This window comes from Urocitellus parryii, chromosome 10 (assembly GCF_045843805.1).
Source record: "Urocitellus parryii isolate mUroPar1 chromosome 10, mUroPar1.hap1, whole genome shotgun sequence".
Classification (NCBI taxonomy): Eukaryota; Metazoa; Chordata; class Mammalia; order Rodentia; family Sciuridae; genus Urocitellus; species Urocitellus parryii.
Window position 1 is genome coordinate 53,924,619 of NC_135540.1, and position 18,652 is coordinate 53,943,270.

At 37.6% G+C, this 18,652-nt stretch overlaps 1 protein-coding gene across 1 annotated transcript in view; it reads right to left on the reverse strand.

Moving 5' to 3' along the window:
• Dkk2 (dickkopf Wnt signaling pathway inhibitor 2) overlaps positions 1-16,461 on the reverse strand; it is a 97,459-nt gene extending 80,998 nt beyond the window's left edge. Inside the window, exon 1 of the mRNA XM_026403202.2 lies at positions 15,531-16,461. Within this exon, the coding sequence (XP_026258987.1) occupies positions 15,531-15,752 (222 nt within the window). The 5' untranslated portion in view covers positions 15,753-16,461. The remainder of the gene's footprint in view (positions 1-15,530) is intronic.
• Positions 16,462-18,652: the final 2,191 nt, after the last annotated feature.

The window sequence follows — 18,652 nt, forward strand, 5'->3', positions numbered from 1 at the left end:
TCCCTCTGTTTCCTAAGATATTTTAATAGCTTTTGAAAATCCAGAACACCTTGGTCACACCATCAGAGAATCCTGTGTCTGTCTCTGACTCCCCCAGAATTGGACTTAAAATTTAAAAAAAAAAATTACTGGTGTGGTTGGGTTGCACTCTTCTTTATTGATGTTTACTAAGAACCAGTGTTATATTTTTAGGTCTTCATTTTGTAAGCTCTGGGCCATCAAATATAGTTGTTCTTTTGTGTTGAAAGCTTGTATTTTCTAACAAGAAAATTCACAGTGCACACTCCAGTCCAACTTGTAATCAATCTCTGGGGTGGCTGTGGCATAAGACCTGAGCATTGGTCATTTGTGCTTTTAACAGTAACCAACAGAGGCTAAAATTCAGTTACAATGCCTCGCAGCTGCTGTGGCTAGGACCCCCTTGGAAATGTAATTTCAAGGGGATTTTTCTTATTAAAAAGTCATTTCCTCCTGAAGAGTGTTGGGAAGATAGCAGCAGGACACATAGGCAAGCAAGAGAATTTACAAGGATTTCCAAAGAGCATTTTGGAAGCATTGTATTAATCTGAACAATTGTAAAAGTGTTTTTACTGAGTTAAAAAGTTTAAAAGCCTTTTCTCTGAAAATTTAATAGGATATGTTTGCATTTTTAAAAGTAACTTTTGGCAGACTTTTTTTTTTTTTTTGGTCTCAGTGCATGCATTTTAACAAACAAGTCACACATGAAGTAATGTGTGTCACCAGATTGGACTCCAGGGAATTGCACTGGGCATGATTTGTTCCTGCCTCTTCTTTCAGGAAAAGAGTGGGCTTGGGGTAGAGAATGTACTGCTGGCCTACACTCATCAACTACTTCCGGAACAGTGTGATTCTCTCAGAAACAGGAACCATCTTACATAAATGGTGAAGACCCGATTGCAAGATAATACTAGACATTTGCTTTTTCAATGTTAAGATTTATAAAAACAAATGAGGGTTTCTATCTTAAAGTCAATGAGATTGAAAGACTTATAATTATATTCATATTACTGTCTTGGCTCAGAATGTTCTTTGGAGCTTTTTGGAATTTTTTTGAAAAATTACATCATATTTCTTTGATCTTCACCTTCTGTGAGGTAGTAGGTATATGAAAAATTTAAAAAAACACTCAGAACCAAGAATTTTGGATGCAACATGTTAATCAATATGCACAACATTGTTATGGTCATAAACTATGACCTAAAAGAAATAAATATATAAATTATTTTTGAAGTTAGTTTCCAAAAATGGTCTACATGACAATAACAAAGGAATGAGTTTTTCTTGCAGTGACTAATTTTGAAAAATAATATTGGCATATGCCTGTCTTAAAACTCTGTGACAATATTTTGAATGTGTATTTTTATCAAATTTCATTTTTCAATATATTTCAGCATGCATTATGTTTCTGTGCCCTCCCTGTAGCAAGATCTCATCTGCTTGACTTGACATTCCTCCCACCAATCCATGGTGAGGTCACCGTTGACTTCAACACACCATCTTTGTTATTTCTTCCCATACTTCTAATTCCTTGTAAGCCTGCCTTTTCCCACTAATGTTTCTTTAGTCCTTTCTAAATTATAAAATTAGAATCAGACTTCCTCAGGGAGCTGTGAGGTATTTACAAAGGAAAAAAAAATCTCAAACTTTAATTCCTTCTAAAATACTTGGAAAATAAAATTTTGACCTCATTTCTTTACATTATTGCCATAATATCCAACACCATCAGCCCCCTGCATGACTTTTTATGGAGATAATCACCCATACAGGTCATCCTGACTTCCTGTCAATGCATGTAGAGTGTAATTGGTGAAGAATAGCTTCATTATATTTTCTGTTAATGAGGAAGTGTTTTTGTGTAAAGATTGATGTGAAGCTTTATGTTATTCATGAGTTATTAATCTACAATAGAAAGCAGAATGCTCTTGATTTAAACATAAACAGATTACTGAGAGACAATATAAGTGTCTATCCTTAGAAACTTTTGTGAAAAAGGAAATTTCATTAAGTCGTCCAGTACTAACACTGAACTAGAAACAGAAGTGAAGTGAACTGGATGATTTTTTGGAGCTTCTTTTAACCTTAAAAGTTCAACTGAATTCCTCAAGTACATAGTGTCACTACTACATAGGCCCAGGACCCAACATAACATATATGCCTTCTAAATATTTGTTGACCATAATTATAGGTGTCTAATACACCTAAAAAGTAAACAATTAGCCAGCTGATTCAGGTAAGGTAACTTACCTGCAAAAGTTTAGTCACATCTAAATTCTGCAAGGTACAAATAAAAGTTCTCTAGCTTGTTTGTCTGGCCTCTGACTTATATGAGTGGCATGGCACAGTAACTGATTATACAGAATCAAGTATAATGCTTGGTTTTAATCCTCAGATCTGCTACACATGAACTATGTAGCTTGGGGGACAAAGTCAAGAAAGAAACAAGATAATTGATGATGTTGAGTGGCATGTTGAAAAGTTGAGACTTCATGTGGGAGAAGTGGGCATAGATGCAAAATGGTCTGATCAGATTTTTACCTTAGGAACTTTACTTCAGAAGAAGTGTGGAGGACATTTTGCAGAAGTGCAAAACTTTTATAACATTGTATTGGTCTATTGAGAGATAGTAATGCTACTGTATGAATCAAGACAATGGCAATCAGGATGACAATAAAGGAGCAAAAGAGATCAATATTAAGGAACAGGTAGGATCTATAAATAAGGGAATAATTGCCTTAATGGAAAGACAGAAAGCGGGAAATCTAAACTTCTGAAATTGGACAAATAGTTGAGGGCTGATTCCAGACTTCCTCAGGGAGCTGTGAGTTATTATAAATGACTTATAAGGAATATAAAGGGGAAGCAAGTTTTAGAAAAATAAAGTTGTTTAGTTTTGAGAATGTTTAATTTGAGTTGTCTGCCAGATGTCCAAATGGATTTAACCCATGGGAAGATGGACATATGGATCATTCCCTGAGAATCTAATCGTATTATTAAAAAATCTCTAAGCTTTTGCCTCACTTTTGTTACTATAGTCTCTCATTTTGCAGTTTTTCTGGAAATCGCAGTCAAATTTTCTTCGTTTTATTAAAGAACAATAATCATGTATATAAAATTCATTACTTTTGCTCATTTACCAAGGAAACTAGAAGTTAACAATTATACCCAGAGTTGGCTAAATTAGGACTATTCATTTATATTGGAAAGTAATTTAGAGTAAAAAAAAAAAAAGAATCACCATGAAAACACATGGAAAACCCTGTATTATGTAGGTAATTCTAACTATGTGATATCCTGGGGGAAAAAAAGACAGTAAAAACTTGTTACCAGGGAAGGAAGCAGCAAGAGAAGAATAGGTGAAGCACAGAGGATATTTTAGGGCAATTCAACTATTCTGTGTGAATACAATGGTGAATACATGTTCTTATACATTTGTCTAAACTCATAAAATGTATAACACAGAGACTGAAACCTAGGGTAAATTATACTTTAGTTCATAATAATGCATCCACTCATCAATTGTAACAAATATACTATCCTACTGCAACTTGTAAATAACAGGGGAAATGGGAAAGGGGGAGGAAAAGGAGCTCTTTAGAGCTCAACTCAATTTTTCTCTAAACCTAAAACACTTCTAAAAATAAAGTGTATCAATAATTTAAAGAAAATCACACTGGTTCTCTGAACACAGTTTTTGCCCTAATATTCTAACATGTATTTTTACTGTATTTACTAAACTGAGATCCCTACACATGTGACACAAATCACCAGTTATTGCATTGCTTGATAGGAAATGCTGCTTAGCAATATATTAATGTGTTTTTAGCAGCTTTGAAAAATATCTGCTTTCCTGTTTGATAAGTTCTTGACAAAAGATATTTCCTCTGTCCCAGTCTATGTGGTTCCAAAGCAATATGACTTGTCTTTACTATTACTAATGTCTCTAAACATTATCCATTATGAATCCTAACCCTATAGGTCCAAACTATGGTCCTCAAGTAGTTTCAGAAGCTTAATTGATTTCTATTACTGAGTCCCTTACCACACTTTTCCAAGAGGTTTAAAAAATACACACACACAAACACACACAAACCGCACACAACAACACACACACACACACACACACACACACACACCCATCCTGATGATGATAGGAAAAAAAGGCCTAGGGCTCTTCTTGAATGCCACGGACAAGATATTCTAATAGCATTTCAAAAAAAATGAAAAAACCCTAACTATTCATTAGAAACATGAAAGCATTACTACAATACTGAAATTTTTGAAGAAATCTAAGAAAATCAAAACAAATAGACCAAAAAAGGGGAAAACAAACCAAAAATAGAAGAAAGAAAACTACTTTCCACTTTCAATCTCTCTGCTTTTATTTTTTTAAAAGGCAAATCAATCAAAATGGAAATTATTTATGGCTTTAGAATAACAAATTATTCCTGGGTTGATGCAAACCAGTTCATAGTTTGCTTTCATAAATTCAGGGTGAAAAGGTCTCAGATTTGCTTTTGGTAAACAAATGTTAATGATGTTGGCACAAAGAAGCAATGTTTTATGGTTTCCAAAGTGACAGGAAAAGATACTACTATTATGACAATCATTATACCGATGAGAAAATTACAGCTTCAAGGTGTTAAGAGATTTCTTCAATATCCAGCATGTTAAACAGTAGGCTAACCAGGTCTGCTGAATCTATATCCAGTGCACTCTCAGGCTCACTGCTGACCTAAGCAGAAATTGTAATCATCTTCAACCACAAATTCTTAGAAACTAAGTTATGTGGTATATGTGACATTTACCCAGAGGGAACAATAATCATGTTTAGTAACAGATGCAGATTAAATATGCCATAAACATTAAATGTCACATAGTTATTGCTTGCATACTGCTGAAAGTGGAGAGACAGGAGAAGAGGTTAGGCCACCTGCACAGGTGAAGAGATCCACCACATCCCTTCCAGAGCTAACCTGAAGTTACAGAAGAGAAAGTGGAAGGGGCCTGAGAAGGTGGACACTTCTCTCTAAGAAGGCCTGCTTGCCTCTAACATCCCTAACTGGCAGACTGAGCATCTCCTAAAATAATGCTGATCTCCAAGCATGGTATCCCAAGATCCTGCCTAGAAAGGGCTATAGTCTAATGGGCCAGTAGTATTTAAACTGCAGATTTTGATCAATCAATTCAAGGAGTCACCAGCATAAAAAAAGAAAAAAAGAAACAAACAAATAAAAACCCAAAACAATAGAAAATCACAGAGCAGAATGGAATGAAAGAACTAAAATGTAAAAATGTCAAATTGCATTACCTATCATAAGAGTATTTACATTTGAAACTGTTTTCAGGAGTGTGGGGGTGGGGTAATACTGATCACCATGTAAAATATATTTATTTCTCTGGCAGAAAGTTTTAAAGCCTTTGGCCTCCATCTCATGATGCTTGGACCAATGCCAAGCAATCTGCATTTACAGCAGGCTGCTATGGCTTGTCTTCCTTTGTGCCTCCTGCCATTCCAGAGCAGCCCTTCAGCCGGGATTCTTGCTAATCACATCATTAAAGTATCAGAGCTGAGAAAGTGAGCAAGGACAGCACAGTCAAAGCCACTTCCCATCATTAATTTTGTTTAAAACCTACTGACATAGTTGTCAATATGGCATTGTAATCTTTGATAGTATATTTGAACATGCACAAATGTGCAGCTAAAAGAGTTCTATATACAATTTATTTCCCATCATCCTTTAAATCAACTCAAGACAATTGAATTGAATTCTTGCACAGAGCTTTGCTGATATAGATTTCACAAAAAGCCTTGCTTTTGAATATTTGAAAGGCTTGCTTTAGGAGTCAGAGGATTCAAGTTCCAGCAAGAATTCCTTTGTCATGGGAACCAACTATCTTAGTACACTGGTCAGATCAATAAACATCTCCAGGCCTCATTCCCTCAAGTATAAAATGAGTGAGTTAAACTAGATGACTTCCATTGCGCTTGCAGGTCTAACCATATCCTATTTAAGTCTGTCATACAAGTTTTTGAAATATTTAGATGACAAAAGATTCCCTTGGTCCCTTCTACAACTCCATATTGAATAACAATGATTAAAAACATTTGAAGAATTTTCTTACGCGGTTACTAAATATTCAAGAATTTTTAAAAGTCCATCAGTTTAAAGTAAATAGTAAGGGACGTTTTCACACTGAAGGTAAAATCATCATTTATATATAGCAATTAGCACATAGCAAAAAAAAAATACTCTCCAATACATAGTCCAAGGAATATAAATAAATATTGCACATTCTTTGAAATATGTACGCATATTTTATACTATGTAACATTTTATGAACATAAAGTATAGTTACTTGCATAATCCACTCAGGCCCAAATCCTTTAACCACAGATTTATCAGAGAAAAAAAAATTGGTCATTTAAACTCCAAGCATTCAAATAAATAGTGTTAGAAAACAAAAGTCTTGATGGGGACACAGTGTTCTTTCATAACCAGAAAGTGCTGAACTAGAACAGAACATGGGAAGAACTGTGGACTTGATTCTTATAGTCTGCATTAATCTGCAGGTTTAAAAAATAGACATAAAAGCCTGATTACCTGGATTCTGAGTTTAGACATAAAAGATTGATCTTTTGTTTTAGAGGGTTTTTGTTGCTGCTGCTTTTGCTATAGCTGTTATTTCTTGAATGTTTTCTAAAATTTTTGAGCAAGAAATTGGACTCAGGAGTTTGTTAGGCTAAAGGCAGGTATCTATGTCTATGACCAATGATTTTTTAAAAAAGGGAACAATACCTGAAAAGGAAAAAAAAATGTGTCACCAAAAGAAAAAGAAGCTGTGAGAAAATGTCCATGTTTATGAATAGATGATTGGAAAGAAATTAGTGTGTGAAATAAAGAGGAATGAGACAGAGAAGAAAACAAGTTAACAAAATAGCATAAAGTAAACAAATCAGGTATAAAGAACAGGTGACAGGCTGGGCACAGTGGCCCGTGACTATAATCTCAGCGGTTCAGGAGACTGAGGCAGGAGGATCACAAGTTCAAAGCCAGCCTTAGCAATTTAGCCAGGCCCTAAACAACTCATTGAGACCCTGTCTCTAAATAAAATACAAAATAGGGCTGGGGATGTGGCTCAGTGGGCAAGTGCCCCTGAGTTCAATCCCTGGTATCCAAAAAAAAAGAACAGATGACAGGTGAGAGAGTACAGAGTACAGAGGATGATTATTGGGGGGAAAAAAGTTGTGGATTTCAAGACATTAATACAAAGCCAGAGCCAAATGTCCACGGGTTCAGATTAAGTTAGGATGAACAGGTGAAAACTGTTATTGGAAAGTGACTATAATTTCAGGTCGTTGTAAGCAGTAACCTTCCCCTCTGCCCTCCCATTTGGATGAAGTTTTCTTGTCCAGACAGAAACATTTACTGGAAGTTTGTTTCTAATGTTAAAAGAAACTTATTCCACACTTTCATGAGATGAATTTCACTCTCAAACATTCTTATAATATCCCAATTTACCTGAATCATGAAAAATGTAACTCAAAATTTTAAAAAGTAAAAAAGGTGAAGGGGTAGGATAGAAATGAGTCTCCAGTTTTTGAGTCCTTCCAGAACAGATGGCTGACACTCAACTAGGATTGTCAACCTTCCAAATTCCCTGCAAACTCTGTGGGCCCAGACACTCTGCAGGGCCTATCTTACAGTGGACAATATCAAATTAATGCTGTTGAGAGAAGATGCTCCCATGTTATTTAATTGGTTCCTGTGTTTAGAAAACTAATATTGCCTGGGTTCTTTGGACCTCCAATTTACTGTGATTGTATTTTTAATGTCTGGGGTACCTTTGCCTCTATGCTTGTTCTGCATTTTCATCAATTATTCAATTATGTGCTCTTTTGCTTATTTTCTACAAGACAACACTGATTTAGCATCCCCCTTAATATTAACACTCAGTATGAGGAATGTGACAGCAAGTGAGTAGTGTGTGTGGTTATTTTGTCTTATTTTGTTTTACAGTTCTTAGTCTTGGTGTAATTGAGTTCATTTGTTTCCTTCATGAACATCATATGCACTAGTTTAGTCAGCCCTGCCTTACTTTCTAGGGAGAGTAAGCAGCTACGTTTTATTTGGTGCATGAGCACTTACTTCTGTAACAGTGCTAGGGATAAATGATATGAGTACATTAACTAAGTGTGCTTTCCTCTTAAATTTTTTTTTTAAATTATCTTGTGTGATTCTCACCATTGCCCAGCAAGCTAAATATTATTAGGACTATAGTTGCTGTTATTATTGTTATCATGTGTTCCCTATTTTGTAGATTTGATGGAAGAAAATCCGCTAGGGATATTAAGTGACTTTTCCAACACCATTAATCTAGTTGGTGGTGAGCTAAAATTTGGAACCTGTTAGGAAACTGTAGTGCTATAATGTCTGCACAGACCATCTGATTTTCTGAAAGTAGTTAGGAGGGGACAAAGCCAAGGAAAAAGCAAAAGCAATAGCAAGCTCTAAAACATGACAATCTCCCCCCTCCCCTCCCCCGTATCTGATGAGGGTAAAAGAAATGCCGCTTGATCCTGAAAAAGAAGCCATCAGGAAGGCCTGTGTGCATGGCAGTGCTCAAGTTCAGAGAGATGGGCATAGGGAGGTGTGCTGTTGGCATGAACATAGAAGAGTTCATCCAATAGCATCCCCCCTTCTTCTAAGGGAAACGCCATCCTTCAATCAGAAAGAGATGTTTTGGGGTGGGGTAGGGTGGGTTTTCCTTGACCAGAGTGAAGTACTCTGACAGGGTGATAAGTGGAGGCTGAGATGAAAATGATGTACTGCTTTGTATCCATGGAATTCTAACATTCTTCAGGCTACTCAGAGTAGCTTTTGGCAGAAATAGTGGGTTTGGGTTTCACTGTGGCTTTCAATAAACCTGGGGTTATACCCATGTCATTAGGAAGTAAAAGAAAAGCCCAATGTTCCTTCTTAAACCAAGAGTAAGTTTACTATGTTGCAGCAACATAGCCAGGTAATTGAGTATACAGGTTAAAACACTGAATTGCTTAGGTTTGAGCTTTAGCTTTCTTACCGTATTGCTATGTGAAGTAAACAAGTGGCATAATCTTTCTCTGTCTCTTGAAAATTAATGTTTCCATAATTTATCAAATATTTCATTTATTAAAAGAAGAGTGAGATTAGGATTAGCCTTAAAAGGCTGTTTACAGGATCAAAAGAGTTAATGCAATCTAAGCATCTGGAGTTGTACCTGGCACAGAGTAAATGATCAATCCATGGTATGTCTTACTATAATTTAATCTGTGCCATAACCACTTGCAAGTCAGTTTAAGGAATAAAACATCTGAAGATCACTCAATCCATCCATTCCCCAGAAGAATTAACATGTGCTTTATCTTATTCCACAAGATAAAGTATTATATGGAAAGCAAGCCTCTCTTAGGATAGGTTTGGGGTAGGGGTGTCAACCACATTTAGAAGCCACTTCCCCTGATTGTAATGCTTTGAATTGTTTTGCCATTTAAAGTGCTTATTTATTCATTAATTTTTAAATTCATTTTAGACAGGGTAAGGACAGTTAAAAGTATCATTATGACACATTTAATCTATTCTATGTACCAAATTATAAATACATCAGTGAATCCACTAATAAAACTAGATACTGAAAAACATTTTTAAATATATCTGATATATTGTTCCATTTCAGTGAGAAAAGTAAAAATATTTTTAAAATTTACTACTTTTTGGTATTTGCTGATTTCATTTCTGCATTTCTGTTTTTGGAGTAAGTAGATAGATATAAATTAGCATTAAGAACCCACAAAAGTAACCTGTTGTACAGATTCAATCATTGTAGAATAGGTGCTAGAATTGCGATTCTGTTTTTAGTGCTGCACAAGTTAATTACATGAGTTAAAATATAACAATTTAGATACAATATTGAAATTCCTAGTCTTAAAAGTTTATCTTATTTGATTTACTATCTCTCAGAAAAGAATTTATGAGATAAACTCTCCAAAGGACATCTGATTAGATATTGGTGTTATTCATGGCCTTCCCATCATTGGTTTGAACCCAAAGTGGGCAGTGACCCAAGTCAGCATGAGACACTCATTAGGAAGCCACTCTTTAAATATTTCGATGGTGACTTTTCTTCCTGTGGACAGATGTTCCAATCCAAAAAAAAAAAAAAAAACTCCCAGATTTTATATCAATTGACCTCTTTGTTTGAATGGTTAATATTTATCCTAACAAAACAATTAGAGAAAAATATGATGTTTTGCTCTAATTCCTGGCAAAAGTAAGAGAAAGAGAAAAGAAAGAGAAAATTGACCTCCACTCACCTTATATGCAATATTAAATTTTTGTTATGCATTCCATATTTAATCTTTCCAGGTCATCTTAAAGCAATGTCACAAAATGCAAATATCTATCCACTAATTATTATTAATCTTATTTTCTTTTGGCTTTTGCTTCAGATTTTAAAAATGACTCAGTACAAGGCTCACACAGACAAATGTCATAGAAATATTTTCAATAATTAGATAAATGGCTATAAGCAGTTTATCTTTTTTTTTAATAGATGAGCAACTAGAAATATAATGAACTAAAACAACTTTAACAGATTGTCAGGGAGTGACAAGCAGAAATAAGACAGTAATTCATTTTGATGTTGCTTCAATATCAAAAAACGTGCAGCCGTGACTAAAAAAAGTAAATATATTAAGGGTATTTCTTCTAAAACTTCACAAATGACTTTATTATACATTTAAATTGATTATGGAGAAAAAAGAAGAGTAAGTACCACTATTCCCCTTAAATAGAATGAACCCATTACCCTTCATGTTATTGCCTCATCTTTATAAAACTATAGATTTGAAACATTCTGGGAATGAGGACAGGGGGCAGAAGTTTGTTCAGAATGAAAACTAAAGAAGACTACAGTAGGGTCAGTGTCACAGCTGGAGTGAGTTAATGCACCTTGTCCTCTTGCTCTCTTGAGTCTAGCACAAAAATAAATTAATGGATACTTAGATTATGATTAAAATTCCTTTCTTTCTATTTGTGAGGTAACGTTCCACTTGTATCGACTATCAATCTCCATGATTTAGAATGAAAGAAAAGGAATCATAATGTAGACTGTTACCAAATATTTCAAGTTCTTTTGAAAATTTTAACCTTAAAAATATTTGTTTTTAATGTCAGTGAATATCCAGAAAGAATAAGCAGATTATTTACTCTTTAGCAGGGGAAAGTTGACTGTGACTTAAAAAAAAAATGTCACAAATAATTTCAGAAAGTGAAGAGATCACTTACCAAATTAGACTGCTTAGGATATTTCAATTGCACTTTATCTTAAAGATGCAATCTACAAATAACAATTATTTCTAATAACTCCCTCAAGTTCTGTTTCAATATATTTTAAGAATTTATTCTAACACATAACTCCTTCTAATCCATTGTTCTTCAAGTATCCAAATTATATTAGAAAATCATGAAATCTGAATTTACTTTAAACAGTTTCAGATTCTCTTTAAAGATACATGCCAAGATGTTTGTCTACATTTAAAATAAAGTTGTTTTGTCATTGTTATACTCATCGCTTTTAAAATAATTTCAAAATACTACATTGTATTCAAATTAAATTCAGCTACTAGTCTCAATAAAACGAAGCAATGAGTAAAGAATAAGAAGTTATTAGAAAAACAACTCTAGAAAGTTTTACAGTCACATAAAACGTGTGAATTATAAAAGCAAAATGATTTTTTTCATTGCTTGGACATTTTTAATAATTAGTTTCAAAGGTTGCCTAAAAATTCAACACCTCAAACTCCAGAGGTGATGTTAAACAACGGTATACTTAATCAAATATATTTATCCATGTGATATTGAAAATTTTGTTTAAAACTAGTTTTGATTTTGAACATTTGAAATACTTTATTTAGGTGTTGAAATAAATATATATATATGTATATATATATATACATATATATATATATTATATATATATGTATACACACACACACATATATATGCAATAGTCCTGCAAATTAATTTATCCCAAGATATATATACCTACATGCAGTACCTTTAAAAACCCATTAGCAGTAGCTGCAAATGAAAAATCAAATTAAAAATTAATGTAAATTATGCAATAAAATATTTTTTGCTAATTCTGTGTCAACCATTTGAATGCTACCATTCTCAATTTTCTATGTCGGTTTCTGTTGTAACTCAAAACTGTGTCTGTAAAAGAAAATCTAAGAATGAGAATTTTAATACCTTTGGAGAACAATATGTCTTATCTCTGGGCCCTATAAATCTTTCTTAAAATTTAAAGACACATTTTCTAGGAGTAATTTACAAATAATCCACCATGACCATAGAACAAACAGAAACCCTATAAATAAGAATGTTTCTCTTCATACGAAATCAGTCTAGAGCGAATCAAATGAATTGTGGATACCATTTATTCTCATTTTCACATTTGAGATTAGGGAATTTTAAAATTTCTTCAAAAAATTTCTTCAGCAATGGCAGTAAAATTTTTATTTTAATTTTCTATCCTGAAAAATTAAATTAAATATTTGTTAAATTTCCATTTAAGACAAAAATGATGAAAAGCAAATCTTTTAACCTGCCAACTTGAAGTTGCATCCAAAAGTTTCTTATTCCTGTATCTCTGAATGACATATATTTCAACATCATCAATCATGGACAAAGGGGTTGGGAAAATCAAACTCATTAGGCCTCAGGATGACAGCATATAATTAGATACTTTGATTATTTGACACTTGGCTTCCAATCTTCTCTACCATATTTTGTTGTTATGAAAGATAAAAATTCAGAGCATTTTAATTTCAAGTCAAGAGATTTCCCTATAAATGGAAGTGCCTTCTTCCCTCTTTCAGTGTATTTATCACTTACATGCTATTTTTGAAAACAAGAATACTAAGAATTTGGGTGACTACATAACTAGGTGGAATAAAAAAGATAGCAAGACTAACCAGTATACAAATAATTCCTCTTTCTGCTCCAAAGAGAAAATCTATTTGGTTCTTCACAATGGTATATGTTTTAGACCATCTGCTAGACAAGGTGGGGAGGTGGAGTACACAAAATGTAGTCCATCTATCCTCCTTCTATTGGATCCAACATTTTGTTTTGCTTTACTGTTAACTGCAATATGTTACAATCTTCTCAAAAACATAATGTCAAATTTTAAGGACCTGCTACATAAGTACATATAACGAAACCTATTTCATAGAACTGCCAACTTATGGAGGACATATCAGAAATTCAACTCATTTGTAAAATAAATAAATAAAACTTCCATCTGAGGAGAGCAAGTAGAGTTAGAAACCAGAAGCCCTCTGCTTTAGATTAAACTCTAAGCAACATAATCAAGTAAATCCTTGGAGGAATACCAAAATAATTATACATAGTGTGTAACTATGTACAAGCAGGTATACTACAAAACTGTAAAAGAGGATGCGGCATTCTGAGATGTGTTCATCAGTCTACTCTGTAAGGCCATGGCTAGTGACAATGCTAACATAACTCATCATTTGACAGAGGAACATCAGGTATGGGGGTCCAACTGCATGACAGAAACAAAATGAGCTTTATATGAACTCCCGGAATATACATGGAGTAGAATTGAAAGCAACCTCAAAAGATAATCGGGTCCCTATCTCTTTGTAGGACTATACATACCGCTAGGTTAAACTGATAATGTGGAGTTAGAAGTCAGTAGCGTTAAAAAAAAAAAAAAAAAAAAAAAAAAAAAAAAAAAAAAAAAGTCCTCTGGTTTAGATTTCTAACCCTTATTCTATTTCATGATGGACTTCCAAGAGTCCATTAGGTTCATTGCTGTTGAAAGTGTCAGGGTGTTTCCCAGGAAGAGGAACAGGGTATGAGCGCTGTCATACAAGAGCTGAGGCATATGAATGTGTGTTAGGATGCGCAAAGGTTTCATAAGTATACGCCAAGGTTTCCTAGTACGTGCATGAGTACATACGTGCATAGCTTATTTTCTTTAAGTCTCTAAACGAAATAAGAGAGAAAGGAAGGAAGGAAGGAAGGAAGGAAGGAAGGAAGGAAGGAAGGAAGGAAGGAAGGAAGGAAGGAAGGAAGGAAGGAAGGAAGGTGGAAGGCAGGGAGGGAGGGAAGGAAGGAAGGAAGGAAGAGAGAAAGACTGTGATTACAGACCTTGCAATCCTTTGAGAAAATAGCCGAAATGTTTGACATTTTCAAACCTGGGAAACATTCTCAAACTGCAAAACTAGCAAAACTGTCCCCGTGAGAGGGCAGTAGGGGGCCAAGCTACGATCTGAGTTTCCCTGGCTGACCAACCAGCACCAGGCTGGCTGTCATCCTTCACCCTGCCGCCTGGGCTGTAAGCAGAGGCGACTGAGGACTTTCTGCACTAGGAACCACATCTGCAGACGCCTCTGAGGAAGCAAGAAAACAAAGATCTACCGGGCATGGGTCGCCACTGGGGCTGACACGTGCTGTGCGAGGTGCGTGTGCTGTTTGCCAAACTGGCTTTTGGTATTGGCCTGCCACAAAAGGAGCAGAAGGTGGAGCTGTTGTGGTTCTCAGTACCCACAGAGCCCCCTCTCCTGGCCGCTGTGCGCCGGCCACAGTTGGTGCCCACAGTGCGCGCTTGCGGCTCTGTAGGTATCTATTTGTGCAACTGTTTGTCAATGTAATTGTCTGTGTGACACAGAGACGCAATCGCCCACAGGATGTTCCCTCTCACAAAAACGTCTCTGGTGTCCTTGTTCTATCGCCGGCGCTTAGGACGCTGTCATTGCACCTCATCATTTTGCCTCTTCATGGTTGATTTATTTACAATTCTACAGGAGTGAGAAAAGTGTATCAATCGAGCTGTTTTCTACCAGTGACTTTACTTCTTTGAAGGAAGAAAGTGGTTGGGAGAGGAGAACCTGAAAAGAGGTAAATCCCTCTTAAAACTGTAACATGTAATGGGGGCCCAGGATCTGGACTCTGCCCAGTCTGAAATTCTGCTCTGCCACTTACACCAGCTGTGCGCCTGGGGCAAATCACTAATCTCTCAGTGATTCAATTACTCCATTGTGGAATAGAAAAGCAACAGCTCCTGTGGTATTGAGTTGTGAACACTGAACTTGTGAACATGTAAAGCGCCTAAAATAGTGCCTAGCAAATAATAGTTGCTATGGGACAGATAATATCTTCATCAGCTGCATCCTCTTGGAACGCACTAGGTCTTAATAGGTGCCCACATCCCGAAGCAAATGTGAGGCAGAAACGTAACCCTCCCACTCCATGCAAGCAACAAACACCCAGACACCCGCGCCAGTGCAGACTCAACTTTGGGGACACCCTCCCCAGCGGTGGGCGCGCCACACCTGAAGTCGCGCTCCGATTATAAACAGGCTTAAAGGCAAAGGGAGCGCGCGCAAAAGGGCTGGTCCCTATCTCCCCTGGCTCAAGAGTGTTTTTGCATTTTCCTACCTGCCCCAGGTTTTTGCCCTTCTTACTGCCGCCGAAAGCCAGTCCTTGGTATATGCCCGAAGATCGATTGGCGGCCTGGGCAGGCGTCTCCCCGCCCAGAGAGGACTTGATAGAGTTGAGTTTGGTCCGCGAGCTGCTGAGCTGTGAGCTCTCCACCATCAGCACCGCGGCCAGTAGGAGTAGGCAGCGGGACGAATCCTTGCCCCGCATCAACGCGGCCATCTCCCGGCGAGGTGTTCCGGGGAGGCGCAAAGCCCGGAGGGATGCGAATGAAGGGGTAAGAAGGAGCCCAACACCGGACCCGTCACGTGGGGCGCAGAGGGCTCGCAGACACTGTTCCCTCAACCCTTCCTGGTTGGGGAACCAAAAACCCAATGAACTCAGTCTCACGCCTTAAGCCTGGAGCGAGCACCCGCTTCTCCACCAGGGCAGGAAGTTTCTGCAGTAACTGCAAGCAATCAAAGGCCAGGCGCCTTCTCGCCAAGGAGGCGTGACCCAAGGTGCTAGAAGACCCAGCGCCGCTGGGGTTGGTCCGTGCTTTGCACCTCAGAGTTCACTGCGAAAACTCCGCGGTTCAGTCCTTCTCTTAACTGATCAGCAGGTCTGCAACAGTTTCTTCGCCTTTGGTCTCGGTTGGGTTTCTCTTCTCTTTTTTCCTATTCTTAATGTCTCAAACTTTGCAGGTTATCAGGCTGTATAACGGGGAATCAGAATCGCCTCCAGACCGGACCCTGGAGATCTGAGAGGAACTGATGTCCCCCACGCGCGATCTCACAGTCACTCTGAGGCGTTTGCTTCTGGTTCACACAGGGTAACCACCCCCAGTGAGCAGCGACACTGCGATGCCCTGGGAGCCCACTTGCGCTCCGCGCGGACTAGTACTCTGGCACTCCTTCGCGCTCTCTCTCTCTCTCTCTCTCTCTCTCTCTCTCTCTCTCTCTCTCTCTCTCTCCTTCTCTCTCCCTTCCCCTCTCCTTCTCTCTCCTCTCCTCTCCTCTCCCCCAGCCCTCTTTGCTTTTTATAGCTTTCCACAGTGGGCTTTTCCTCCGCCCCCAATTCAAGAGTGACAAAGAGTGAAAACGTTTCTCTCACCCCCGCCCGCTCCCCGCCCTCCTTACACCCTGCTGCTGCAGCTCCTTTCGTGGCTTCCTCTACTTTTTCTCCCGCTGCTCAACCTCCCATTCCTCTTCTACAGTTGGGAAAAAAAATGAGATTTACCCCTAGAAGAACATGAGGCTCCCAATTACTGACCACAGCTCCAAGGAGTAGATGGGCCTTTGGAAACAGGGGGAGGGCAAATGTGTTTAAAGGAGAGGGGCAAGCTGTCCCCACGTGTCATGACCGCCACTTTCCTTCCTTAATATACTCCCACACATCCTCAGTCTCTGACTAGTCGAGGAGCGCTAGAAAAGCAGTATAGAGACTTTAAAGAAGCAAACTTATGGGCGTTAATATTGTGTTCTGTGTGCGCTCAAATTTGATTTTAACCTGTCCCTCCCAAAGAGTGCTTAGGGCTGGCGCCATAAAGGTGCGCTAGCAGGTGCCAGAGGGATCCAGAGGGAGATTTGGGAATGTGGAAGGAGAGAACCAGAAGGGGAAAGATAATTCTCCTGCTCCAAAGGGTTTGGTCTTTTCAGTTTCCTCCTTATCCATGCCTAACCCCACCACACTTAGTGTATCTGTGTATCTGAGGGACTGTAAGGAAGAGGCGCCCCGGGTATATGTTCTAAGAGATTGGACCTCGCAGCTTGAATGGGCATCTTCACAGTTCTTGGCAACTGCCTTCTTTGCAAAGAGGAAATCCCAGGCAGGAATGGACTTGGTGGGGACTCTGGGGTTCTGACTTCCTCTGTTTTCTATCTCCTGCCCCCTGGGAAATTCTAAGGGAAGTCTTTGCGGTCCATCCTTAAGGCTCCCCAGTTGCAGTTCCCTTCTTCCAAGGTGGAAGGTAGTAAACGCAGGCGCCAGGCGCTTGGGGGCGCCAGTGGCAGCGGCGAGACCGGCGGGGGAACACTATGAGACTAGCTGTCCTGGAAACTGCTGGTGAGCTTTGATTAGCAATTGTCAAGGTTTCCAAAGTGATGCAGGGGGTTGTTCAAAAGTTGTTGCATTTCTCCTTCGCAGAATGTCCTGGAGCAGAAAAAATCGAGGGATTGAGCCACCACTTGGTGTTAGTGATGGCTAGCAGGGAGGACAGGATTCTAACAACTTTCCCTTTAGAATTTTCAGACCTAACTTTGACAACTGATTCTGGCAAACACCAGCGTATTTAGGAACACGAATTTAACAAGTCACTCAGTGAAAAGGTAAGTGACTCCTTTATTTTTCACCAAACACTGCTAAAAACCTAAAGTGAGCTTTTTAGTGTTGATCTGTCCCAGACAGCACCGATTATACATGTTTCTCTTCCTGACCTGCCACCAAACCCTAATAATTGTAATCAATAATTGTAATCAATTGTTCATTTACAGCAAGTTGTGAGGTTTTTGGTTTGTTTTGTTTGTTTTAAGTACACAACCAAACAGGGATTAAAACTTGTTGAAGAAAAATTCAAATGAATGAAGAGAAAGTTTGAAGATAATTTGTCTATTTCTGTCACTTCCCTCTTTCTTTACCTCCAACCAAAATAATATTCCAGGTACACACAGGACTAACTTCTTGTATATACTGCTAAACAAAAATTAATATCAAGTACAGCATTGACTCAAGAACTTCTCAGTATAAAAAGATTTTCTCAAGACACCTATGCAACACCCTACAAGCTTCCGAAACCAACTTTTACAAATACAGTTAAAATCAAAGTTTGCATGAAATGTAGTTGCTCAAATATTCTCCCATGTGAAACAAAACTACACATATGGAATCAATTGTTAAAACATATACAACTACACCTTAGACTAAAAAAGAGGTAATGACTAATTTTGTTCATGACCCAAATGCTTTCTGTAAAATTATTTGACAGACAGACACAAACATACATAACCCATGTAGACAAGTAGACATGCATACACAAAATCAACTAACTGCAAATAAACCTAATCCTTTAGATTACTGTCATAATCCCATGCATTCCTCCCACCCTTGTGTGTTCCCCTGAGTAGGAAGACACAAGTTTTATATTT